The sequence below is a fragment of the Etheostoma cragini genome, chromosome 22 (assembly GCF_013103735.1).
Source record: "Etheostoma cragini isolate CJK2018 chromosome 22, CSU_Ecrag_1.0, whole genome shotgun sequence".
NCBI classification, from domain to species: Eukaryota; Metazoa; Chordata; class Actinopteri; order Perciformes; family Percidae; genus Etheostoma; species Etheostoma cragini.
Window position 1 is genome coordinate 10,850,427 of NC_048428.1, and position 12,637 is coordinate 10,863,063.

A 12,637-nucleotide genomic window follows, 5' to 3' on the forward strand; every position below is an offset into this window, starting at 1 on the left:
GGACAGAAGAAAAGCATGCGTTTTATTTTGCACATCTTATCAGATCTTTTCCACTTCTGTGTTAGGACCGCAGAGACAAGAGAGGCTGTCAGACAGCTGAGCTATCAGATTCTCTATGTCTGGAAGACAAAGACTCTGTGTTTGGCACAAGACCACTTAAACACTCAAACACGGGCACACACACACACTGATCACAGTGACATCTCCCCTATCACCTCACAGTCTACTAATTGTGGGATGGGATAAGCTGCCTATTTTTATATTTTTGTAACCTTAATATATTTAGAAGTTTGTCATACAAAACAAGCAATTTGACGATGTTGCCCTAAAAGTGAGACTGATGTTTGTCATTATTTTTGTTTTATTTACATTTCATACAAGAAATGGTTGATCACTTAATTGACAGAACAACTGTTGAAAATCCAAGTAATTGTTAATTGCAGCCTTAGCTAATATACCTGCCCAGCACTTCTAGTGTAGACTCAAGTAAAGTACTGCCAGTTCCACACTGCTTGAACAAGCAGGAAAGATAAAGCTCAAACACCTAGAAGGGCATGTTATGAATGTTAATGTTACATTGCTGTGGTCAGCAAAATGTCAATCTGGTTTGTGAGAACAAAACAAATGTCTACTTAGGAATTGTGTTTGTTTGTTGTGGCTGTCGGTGTGAATAACTCTGCTCCAGGGTCATGGGACCTACTGTGTTTGCTGCCAATTGTACTTAAGTGGTATTGATCATGAAGCACAGGGATGATTCAGCACATACTACATTCACTGAATGCTACTGAAACTGCTGATGACTGATGCTTGATGTATGCATGCAGTCTGTAAAGGTAACTGTATACATGCACAAGTATTTAAGTTACTATTTATTTATGGCATATTTATACATGTAGGGTGTGTGTGTGTGTGTGTGTGTGTGTGTGTGTGTGTGTGTGTGTGTGTGTGTGTGTGTGCGTGTGTGCGCACCGACTGTAGGTGAGTGTGTCTATCCAAGTGAATATATTCAGAGCCAAAGGCAGAGAGAGAGCAGAAAAAGTAGTGACACTGTGAAAGTGCTATTAGAGACAGATGATTGTAGCCCTGAGGGTTGCTTGCAAAGGACACGTCCATCAGTACCACACTCAAATTCTGATTTCTCTTGTCTTATTATTTTTTTTTATCCACCTAGCCTCTCTTGTTCTATTAACTCTGCCCACACATTTAACACTTTGCTCCCTCTGGGTGCTGCCAATTATTTTACACAGGCTTTAAGTAATGCCACCATTTCCAAGTGTAATGCCATTATTCTGAGAAACTTTAAGCCATAATGGCTATTATAGGGGTTCAGATGTCTTTTTCTTGTGCTTTTATTTTTAATCAGGCCTTTTCTTTCACTTAAAACGTACATTGACCCTCAAGGGGAGCCATTTTTAGCCGGACATGATGTGAACCAACTGCCTTTTTTGTAAAGTACTTTGTACATTTAAAGAAACATGCCCTATAGCTAATATAAATATATATATAAATAATTATTGGTTGTTCTTATCATTATTACAAGATTGGCACGTTTGACTTGGGTGCAAAAAGTAAGCAGACCGAGCCTTTATGAAGATATATGAATTATTTTGAGAACTATGAGTACACCAATACTTTGGTAATGGTACATTCAATACTTTGGTATTTTATTTGTATACTCAATACTTTGGTGATGATGGAGCTTAAGATTGTTTTCATAAAAGGTGAAAATAGTCACTCTAATCCCTCAAATAAACTAATTTGTCTGTATATGTTAATTTAATATGATTTTATAAACACCTTGCTGGTGGTGTTTTTTTGGTGTTTCTGTTTTTGAGGGTTCAGCTCACAGCTACTGTATACACACAGAGCTGAGTCTGGGGATTCTTTACAACTAACTAATTAAGTACAAATCACATATACTTCACCCACTGCTGAGTGCTGGCTCATGATAAAAGAACGATCAATGTCCTCCCTGCCATGACGCCACTGGTCAGTGCCTGACTGTCTATTGTGTTGCGACCTTTGTGCAACACCAGCCACCCCGTTAATTAAAGCACTGATGAACTTCTGATGTTAGAAAAGGCTGATAACACACTCACTCACCTATCTCCAGGCTATCTCTATAATCTCAGTGTCCCTTTAAATCGAGATGGACAGACCTGCATGTGGTCACTGCTTTGCGTGCGTGTGTGTGTGTGTGTGTGTGTGTGTGTGTGTGTGTGTGTGTGTGTGTGTGTGTGTGTGTGTGTGTGGGTGTGTGTGGGTGTGGGTGGGTGTGAGTGCGTGCAGTAGAGTGTTGCAACCACAGGTGTATTCCCCACGCCTAAAACTAGCACTACTTCAGCTCTTATCGCTCTCCTCATTCATCCGTTTCTCTTCCTAATTCTTCAAACTCTGTTTCTCCTCTTTCTATTCACTGCCTATCATATCAGTTTGGTTCATCACCATGACTTTTCTATGACAAACGTACCAACAGTTTCGTATAAACCAAACTTACAACCAAGCAACCAAACAGGAGTGTACACAGACAAGATTCAGAGGAGAAAAACAGCGGTGGTCGATTTGTAGTGCTTGGCCTTATTATTAAACTTTGCATCGGATGTAAGTATAGAGGATATTTACGCCAAGAAAAAGCAGAAAAAGAGACAAAATAACAATTTGATTTTAAGAGAATATATGAGTCTTTTTACTCTCTATTTCTCATAAATTTTTTATCTCTTTCCAACTCTTTATTTTTGCAATCTCTTTCATCAATTCATTTTTAGCTTTACCTCATTTTTTAATTTCCAGCTACCTCCCTCGCAGTCTGTCCCTCTCTGTGATACATCAGCCGCGTGTGTGTGTGTGTGTGTTTTTGTGTGTGCGTGCGTGCGTGCGTGCGTGCATGCGCAATACTACAAGTTACATATTAGTTTTTGTATTACAAAGGGTGTGGTATTGGGATTCACATTAATATTCTTTTGATATGTCTCAAATGCATCATACTTTCATTAACCGCCACCCCCCTTCTTTTTCTGTCTCTCATCCCTTCATCAGCTTCCATTTGTTGCCATGGCAACTGTTTGATCTCCTTCACCCTGCCCCTCCATTTGAGCCCCCTTCTTTTCACCCCATTTCTTTCCCACTCCTCTTTTTTTAACCCAGACACCCACACAAACAAACATATCAGAGACACTCTTTTCTCCCCCTCCTCCCCTTCTCCTCTCATGTTTCTCACCTTTTCCCTCACCACCAGTCCTAGTTCTGCAGTTCTCGCCATCCTCCCTTCATTTTTCATCCTATTTTTTCCCCCTTTCATACAATTCACCCCCCGTACAACCACCCCAACCCATTGTCCTCACTCCAGCCCTGTTGTCACAGCTTTATGTGCTGCCTCACCTTTTGAATAATTTATGCCGTGTCTTTGGCCACCCTGGTGACACACCATCACTAGGTGCAACTCTCTGATCAACATGATGACCTTGTTTATGTGTGTGTGTGTGTGTGTGTGTGTGTGTGTGTGTGTGTGTGTGTTCACATATGCTATGTGGTACAACACATTCATAGGTCCTAGTTTAGTTGTAATTATGTGTGATGGTACATTTCAGTAGTGCAATGTGAAGCCTAATGGATTACCATGTGCTCTTTTCTAATCGTGATTAGTGTGTGAAGAGCTGTTGGCTTGAGTGTGTACTTGCATATGTTTTACTGATCAGTTTGAAAAGCTCCCTTAGAAACCACCAAGGTAAGGGATTACAAGCCTTTTGATCAGTGTGTGGTGACTGGCCCTCAAAAGCCGATGTTACTTGTTATTGTTCATGAATTACTTAGTATGGTGCTAATTACAGGAGATAGACATAACATTACTAAAAGGTGTAAACATAAATAGGTCTGTTGGCAGTAACTTATCACTGAAGGCTTATAATGGTTATACTTTTTAATCTGCATTAGAGAAATGTTCCTCTATGGTTATTATATAGGCCACTGTTAGTGGTTTGGTGGCAATTGATTGCATAAACTATTCACATTACTTACTTCTTTCCTGTATGCATATAATATTTCATAAAGCTAAACTAACACCTCCACTGAACATTCACAATTAGATTATTTGCTGGGCTAATATCCTGGATTGCATTAGGTATGTAACTGTGCCCAAATCTTGTTCCTTGGTTAGTACTTAACGGATATGATGCCATTAAAACCACTGAAGCCACTTAACAGTGACAACCCAGCCCTCATAATAAATGTGGGATGTTTACGGGTATCATTATGTTATTTGAATTGAAAACATGCTGCTTTCTATGGAACACCCCGGAATCACTGGCCACCAAAAAAATCCCAAACAAGGGAAGCTTGTCGGCCATTTACTCACCAGCATTGTATGCTAAGCAGCCCGTTTGGCTCCCAACAGGCTGCCTATTAGTATTCTCACACAGGCCTCTGCAGTGATCAACACATGTTCAGGCATACAGAAGAGAGAGAGATCTTGTATTCATATTCATAAGTTATCAGTATTCTGCTCACTGTGCTATACTGTAAGGCACTGTCTCCACCTATTCTGCACACCCCCACGCATATGCAGATTCATACCCACTCTCACGTAATAGACAGCATCCACACCATTTTCAAGGTGTGAAGTGATTGATAACAGTTACGTTCATCTGTGTTCCTGCAAAACAGGGCTGACCGGTGCCTCAGCAGACATGTGAAGTTAAGCCCACGATTGGAGCACACGTTTAAGCAGCATAACGATGAACTGTAAGAAAACTAAACTGCAGAGTCTGTATCAGCTGATTGTTTTCAACACTCTCAGATACAGAATACAGTGCATCTGGTCATGTGATGAATACGTAGAAGACTCATAGTGCTAAGCTCTATTCCTGGCAGCACAATCAATAAGGTACAAAGACAAACACACACACACACACACACACACACACACACACTTTTATTGGACCCATCAAAATGGAATAAAGAGGGAAAATGACATTATAACCCATGTCCAGATACTCAGAACCCCATCATCTAACATACCACAATTCACTAAATAAACACACACTCAGACAAACACACTGAGCAGTACTGTAGTTAGTCATCCCTTGATTATATTTTGCTGCAGGGTTGTCCAAACAGCAGTTCCTTCTGGGTGTGGCCGTGTAGCAACAGAGCAGCCATGCATGTAACATTAAAACCTAGCTCCGTCTGCACATGGGCTGCATATAGAGAGGTCAACACACACAGCCAGAGGTCATGTGAAGAAAAATATACATTTTGCATCTCTGCACGTGTGAGACAGTTTTGCTGTTTTGAAATCTTTCCAGGTGTCTGCTTTAGTGGAGCATGTCTGAGGATGTCTGTTTTATTCAGCGTTAAAGTCTTTACTGAACTGTGGGTGGACAGATTTTTTAAATAATTTTCTGTGCTGCCTGCAGTTTCTTCTCCCTCTTATCTTCTCTGCCATGTGTGTGTGTGTGTGTGTGTGTGTGTGTGTGTGTGTGTATGTTTGTGTGTTTGTGTGTGGGGGGTGGGGGGTGGGTGCCCGGGTGTTTGTGTGTGTGTTGAAGTAACTGTCTTTCAAAGTCATAAGAGAGGGATAAAGGGACTTTGATACAAAGATAAGAGTGCACAAATTGCTGCAAGTAATTCTCCAAATGATGGTAATTGTCACAGGTAGAGCATCATTTGTGAACTGTTAGCATGGTGGACAACAAGACACATCATTGGAGAGTATTGAGTAGGGTTTTTCACGACTCTAAGACATCTCTGAATGGGAGATTGAATATAGAGAGAGACACAGAGGAGCTGTAAGATCAGAATTCATTCATTTTCCGTCTTTTAAATTTGACATTAGAGGTCAATGTCCGTGTTTGTTCCTCCTCTGCTTTCTCTCTCCTCCACCTACTCCAGCCTCCTCCTCATCTCTCTTTACTCTCTTCCCTCCTCATTTATGTAAATTCATATTCTCTAGATATATATTTGAGCCTGTGCCTCAGAACAATTTGTGCATACCAAAGTTTGAGTGGGAGAGAGTGTGTTTGTGTGTGTCTGTCCACAAAGAGTGTACATAGGATGTTGCGCTTTCAGAGAAAGTGTGTGTGTATGTGTGTGTGTGTGTGTGTGTGTGTGTGTGTGTTTGTGTTTGTGTTTGTGTTGGCAAATCAGTGCTGATGCTTTCTCTTTAAAGCTGCTGTGGTCTATGCTTGAGATCACTGGTTTATTTTATCTCTCTCTCTCTGTCTCTCCACCTTCTCTCAATATCAATCAAGTTCACGGCCAGGGGTCCACATAAGTTAACATCACATGTTATTGTGTGTCTGTACAGAAACTGGACACATAGACCCGGTCCTCATCGAGCGTTACAACACCCCAGGCTTCGTCGGGTGTCTTTCGCGGGTACAGTTTAACGGAGTCGTCCCTCTCAAGTCTGCGCTGAGGTCCGCCGCACAGGCCCAGGCCACACCCACAGCCGGTCAGCCAGACAGACAACCTGCAGCCGCCTCGCCGGTGTCTTACCAGGGCAAACTGGTGGAGTCCAACTGTGGGTCGTCACCTCTCACCATCCCACCAATGTCTGCAGCAACAGATCCCTGGCATCTGGACAACACAGGTGGGGATTGCTCCAGATGTCCTGCAGATGCTGCTGTCGGTCCACAAGAATAACACACATGATTTAACTATGAGCAGAGGTGGAAAGTAACTAATTACATTTGCTCACATTACTATAATTGAGTAGTTTTTTGTGTACTTTTACTTCTTTAAAGTAGTCTTTAAAATCTGTAATTTTACTTTCACGCATGTTAAGTATGTTTTGTTTGAAGTATTGTACTTTGTCGTAGTTTGGTTTCTTATTTAAAGGTTTTTGAGGCTTTACATTTTTATTTCTTAGATTTTTGGCATTGTGCCCTTACTAAATTGCAAAAGACTGTGGTTTTTAAATTAAATAAGTATAATAAGTAAAAATAAAATAATTATTATTATGAAAATATATATTATATTACATAAAATATTATAAAATATTAACCTCCTGTTAAAAGTAAACACGTAACTTTTACTCTTAGTACATTTTAAATGAGCTACTTCTTACTTTTACTTCAGTAGTTCTATATACTGATAATTTGTACTTGTACTTAAGTAAAAGTGCATCAAAGTAATAGTATGTGTACTCATTCCACCTCTGACTATGAGTAATGACTTCCTACAGTAAAAACATATTGTGCAAATTGAATGGGTTTCTGTTTTGAATTGATTTAGAAGGGCACATTAAGTGAAGAAAAAACGCACGTGCACATACTGTACAAGCTCGGTAACTGATCCCCTCCCTACGAACATACGCCAAGTCTACCTCTAGCATGAACATGTAAACACATCCATGTACACACACACACACATAGACCTCAGCACTCCTGTGTCTAAGGTTACATTCCACATCAGTGTTTAGTATTTCAGAGCGTCATTATTTTGGATACAGCCGCATTCCTCAGGCTTGGTGCCAACTGTGCCTTTGGGAGCGTTGAGCTATCTGAGATCGATCCAGTCCATTGATCTGGACTCCAGGTCCAAACTCACAGTCAGCAGTCCACCATCTTTCCACAGAAAGGGTTTCTATTTTTTCTGACCTACATTTTCTCTAGATGGACCTAATCTATAATTCATCCAACCCTCCTTCAATCCACCCTGATCATTGTTTCTCTTCTTATTGATTTTCTTTTTATTCCATTTTTTTTCTTTTTTATTTCCATCCTCCTAACTTCCGTTTACTTTATTGGTCCTTGCCTCGGCGCTCTGCTCTCTGCCCTTGTCTCTCATCTTTCTCATCCAGGCAGCTGACAGATTGAATGAGTCTGCTCTACTCCCTTCTGTTGCTTCATTCCCGTTTCCCACCTCAGCCTCCTCTTCTCCGTCTTAGTCATGCTCTTTCCTTCCCTCGTGAACTACGCAGTCAGCAGCAGAAATAGTTGATAGCTCATTGCAGGGTGATGCAGTTTTTAGTAAATCTGTGCGATTATGCAGGTTGTTGTGTGCAGTAAGGCTTACGATACATTACATTACATTATACAGGTCTGCGACTCTATCCATGCTTTTATGCATGTGATTGTGTGTGATCCTTAATAGGAACGACAGACAAAATCAGCCGTTATTAAACTATTAACCTGTCATGGAATGAATTACATGAAACAACAACACATTAAATAGCATGGTTGGCACTAGTGTATCCATCTAGTTGGCGGTCTGATAGATGTATGTAGTGGAACCGAGCACTGTCTTTTTGCTCCAGTGTTGGATAGCAGAACTTTGTAGTCATAATTAAGCACAATATACACATGGAATTATTCCTTGTGACTTTTTGCTGCTGAAAAAAAGGCCATGGATATTATTTTTGTGACTGTGACATGTTTTTATTTCCCTGACCTTAAAATGTACTCACGCCATCTGTTTGGTATTTTCATGTGCACATACTGGTCTGAGGAAGCAATTCGGGTTAATTATAGTGCAAGAATGAACACAAAACATCATAGACATTATTTTCCTCCCTTTGTGTGTGAAGGTACAATTTCAATTTTTTCTTTCTTTGCTCAGATGCCGAGTTCCCCTTCAATGAGGAGAGAGTTATTCCTGATGGAGTCAACAGAGACTCGGCCATCATTGGAGGTAAAGAATGTCAATTCTGAAAGCATTTCAGTTTAAGCAGCTGACCCTTACATTTTAAAATGTGGAACCAAGAAATGTTGGGCGTCTTTTGGTTATAACTTGACTCAAACGGTTTATCTGATGTATTTTCTGTCAGTCGACAAATGAATTAATACAACTAATTGTTTCAGCATTGCTTTTAAAGGTGGTCTGTTGGTCGAAGAACAGCTATGAAAATACACAATAACGCTTGTTTTTGTGCACATGATGTCTGTGTCCTCTGCAGGTGTCATTGCGGTGGTGATCTTCACCATCTTATGTACTCTGGTGTTCCTGATTCGCTACATGTTCCGTCACAAAGGCACCTACCACACCAACGAGGCCAAGGGCAGCGGGGAGTCCGGCGGAGAATCGGCAGACACGGCCATCATCGGCACCGACAACCCAGAAACTATCGACGAATCAAAGAAGGAGTGGTTCATCTAACGGCCAGGGGCGGGACTTTGAGAGTGGAAGTGATGCGTCAGACCACCAGGTGCCACAGAGATGGAGGTTTAATTCAATGACCAATCCTTGGAGAGATGGAAGGAAAGGCCATTCAATATGACAATAATCTCCCAGACAGGGCGGGGCTGTGAGAAAGACGTGTACAAAAATCTTTGTTTTTTTTCTTTGTTTATGTTTTTTTATATATCCAGAGTATTAGAAAGAGAAGAGGGACAGTTACGCAGCGGAGCACGGCTGTGAGAGACTGTACATGTACATACTAACCGGTTTGTCCTTCTTTGTATCGTGCTCGGGAGTTTACAGGAGTCCTTTGACTACTGTATATGACAAATAATTATACTTACTGGGTCGTGTGATAGCACAATTTTATTGCCAGTCTCTCTGTTGCATTTTGATTTTATTTTTTAAGAAAAGTCTTATATCAGAAATGATCAAATCAACATGCCAAACCCTTCTTCTTTGTTTTTATCAGGCTGTAGATGCACCAGTCTGTCAACTCTCATATCTGTCACATGACATGCCACTTATACTGTGGTAATATAGAGTCCAATATGGATGCCAAAACTCACTTTGTAAATACAATACTTTGTGTTATTCTTTCTTTATCGCCAAAAGATTTATTCAGAGTCCAGTACATAAACACTAATGAGAAATGTCAGATCTATATTACAACAAAATCATATGTTCGTCCATGACATCATATATATATGTATTAAATATAGAGTTTTATGTTCAAATCTTATGACATTCGATTGTATGGGACATTCCTTTCTGAGGAAGAGCAGAGAGGGGTTTCTCAGAGCATGATGGGAAATCATGACACTCCATGGTTGGTTTAGCTCAGCAGCATGGCAGCTTTCTTTTTCTTTTCATTTGGAACGGGTGAAACCGTGAGCCTTTACTCATTCAGACTTCAGCTATCTGTTTGTTTCTTTGCCAAACACTTGAGTCTTACATCATGTACCAATTGGCTCAGATTCTTGCGGTAAATGTTTTGACTTTGAGTTGGGGAATTTTTACATCTAAATGATGGTAGCTGTGGGTTTGCAGTGTGTACATGCATCTGTGTGTGTATGTGTAGGTCAGATGAATATTACTTGTAATTTTGAATAAAAGGAGTGCCAGAAAAGACTGTTAGGACAGCCACACAGAGGAGATCGAACAACTTGTCTGACACTTAATGAGTTCTAATGATGCACTAAACACCTTTCACTAAGTGGATGAAGCACAATAAAACAAAATAAATCATTGACCCCTAACATTTGTCCAAGATCGGGGAAAAAGATCGGGAAAAAATATGAGGATTGGTTTTTTAGTCTGTCGTGCCTTCAAGGTGTTGAGCCATTGCGCCTTGCCCAGACCAATTACAAGAACTTATTACAAGAACTTGCTGCTGCTGCATGAATTCTCAGTCATCATAGTTTTTGAATGTCTTATCTTTCCTGATTTAAGTGGTGCTATGTTCAGTTTACCATGAATCTCAGTTAAAGCTTGGTTTTTAATTCCGAATGCTTGAGTGAGTTTCTCTCAAATCCTGAACAAGTCTGACGTTTTCAGGCATAGCTGTGTGCAGTTTATGCAGCAGCAGAACAAAGGTACATTGGCATGTAGGAGAGCTGCACGATATACAGTACATAAGAAGTTTACGCCTCTGTGACGCACACACACGCAAACATGCATGTTTGATAGAGCATGAGTCAAGGTCCTTCATTCAATTACAAGATTTCAGAATGAGGCTGCTGCTTTGTCAACAATGAATTGAGCTTCCCTCTAACAGTGCCACTGTTGTCCAACATACAAGATGTACAATGTATATTTTTTCTAACCATGTTGTTTTTCCTGTTATCGTTGCGTGTGTTTACCTTACTGTAGCATTTACAGAACATTGTGTTCCAGTTGAAACAAGCTGCCAACTTTGTTATTTAGTTTTGAATTTGCTTTCTGTGTGTCTGATTAGTCAAATTGCTGCCAGGACACCCGGTTACATGGATGATTTTGTTCATTATCGTGACCTCATGGTTGAGTGCTAACTGTAGATCACTTCATCAGAGACACTAGGAAAGCTGGTGAACTCAGACTGCCTTCTACTGCGGCCTCAAAGATGACTTTCCCTATACACAACCATCACACCCATTAGGGAATCCCGGTTATTTGTCTTTTTTTTATATAATTATATTACTCAGAATATACATAAAAACTCTCCTGCCCTTGATATGTGGTTTGAACGTAATGATGATAATAGATTTTCAGCTCCAACAGACATAACCCATATGTTTGCTTTCAGGTCTATTAAGTTCAATAAAGAGTGTTTGATCTTTAATATCTTTAAAAGTCTTTTTCTATGCATCGCTTTCATGTTGACATGCAGACGTCTTCAGATTAGTATTATGGATTACAGCATTGTGGAGCACATGTCACACAGCTACAGTACATATCACCACTTACCATCCCACTTGCTCCACTTCACCCCTGAACAGTAGACTCCGTCAGCAGTTCTGACAGAGTACACTGCCCCCTTGAGTAAGTGCCATGAAATATAAATATATTTAACAAGCTGAGAGACGCAGTAAATAATTAAGTTTGAAGGATGACTCTAAGACAATTCCCATAGAGGCAAACATGTCGCTAATGTGACGAATATGGCACAATTGGGATTCTTTTAGATCTGAAGAGTTTTTTTCAGTTTCTAATAAAAACAAATCCTCAGATGCTGAGGATTGAAATGAGTTAACGAGGGTGAAGGGGAAAAAAGACACTGAGTCAGAGGGAATTTAACACCATGACACATAATCTGTAAAAGTTCACTTTCTAAAGCATTTTTAGATGAACTGCCTGAACTTAATGTCAGCCCTTGTTCCATATATCACATGTTGAGAAAAGATTACCTATCTATCTATCTATCTCTATCTATTGCCCTCTTAAACCCATTGGAAGCAGACATTTTTTATATTTGTAATTTATGGTCTGTTTCCTTTTTCAGGCTTCAGGGTACCTTTAGCTTTTTTGACACGATATTATTGTCATTGGCTTAAAACGATCATTCCAATAGAACGTGAAGGGCTGTCTGAGGCAGGTCATTGGCTGCCCCCTTGTGGTCAGATAGTGTTGCTTCTTTCAGACATGCAAGGAAAAACAGCACTACCGGTGCAAATTAATGCCACTTTATTTATCCCCGTAAGGCTAATCATTGGCAGATCACAGCCGGAACAGACACCAAGAATGATATAGGACACTGATGAATTCCAGAGTTCACCAGCTGCCGTTTTAGCATTGCACTCAATGTCCGATTCATGACGACAGTCTTCTTATCTTCTTCATTCCACACGTTATTCTACCTTGTCAAAACCTGGCGCCTATTTTACCCACAATGCATAGTTACCACCGACAGAGCGGTCGGAGATTCAGGTGTGTTATGTAGTAGCATTAATGTAGCTACCATTAAGTGGAGATGAAGAGCGTTGGCCTACTACAGATGGCTGGTACATTTACTCATTTCTATCGCCACAAACCCACATTTTTGTAG

General features: G+C 40.3%; 1 protein-coding gene across 2 annotated transcripts in view; it reads left to right on the forward strand.

Moving 5' to 3' along the window:
- Positions 1-11,436, forward strand: part of cntnap2a (contactin associated protein 2a) — a 322,443-nt gene extending 311,007 nt beyond the window's left edge. For both annotated transcript variants that reach the window (XM_034861583.1, XM_034861584.1), the window contains 3 exons: positions 6,302-6,586; positions 8,557-8,628; positions 8,894-11,436. In XM_034861583.1, the coding sequence (XP_034717474.1) occupies positions 6,302-6,586; positions 8,557-8,628; positions 8,894-9,093 (557 nt within the window). In that variant the 3' untranslated portion in view covers positions 9,094-11,436. The remainder of the gene's footprint in view (positions 1-6,301; positions 6,587-8,556; positions 8,629-8,893) is intronic.
- The last annotated feature ends 1,201 nt before the right edge of the window (positions 11,437-12,637 follow it).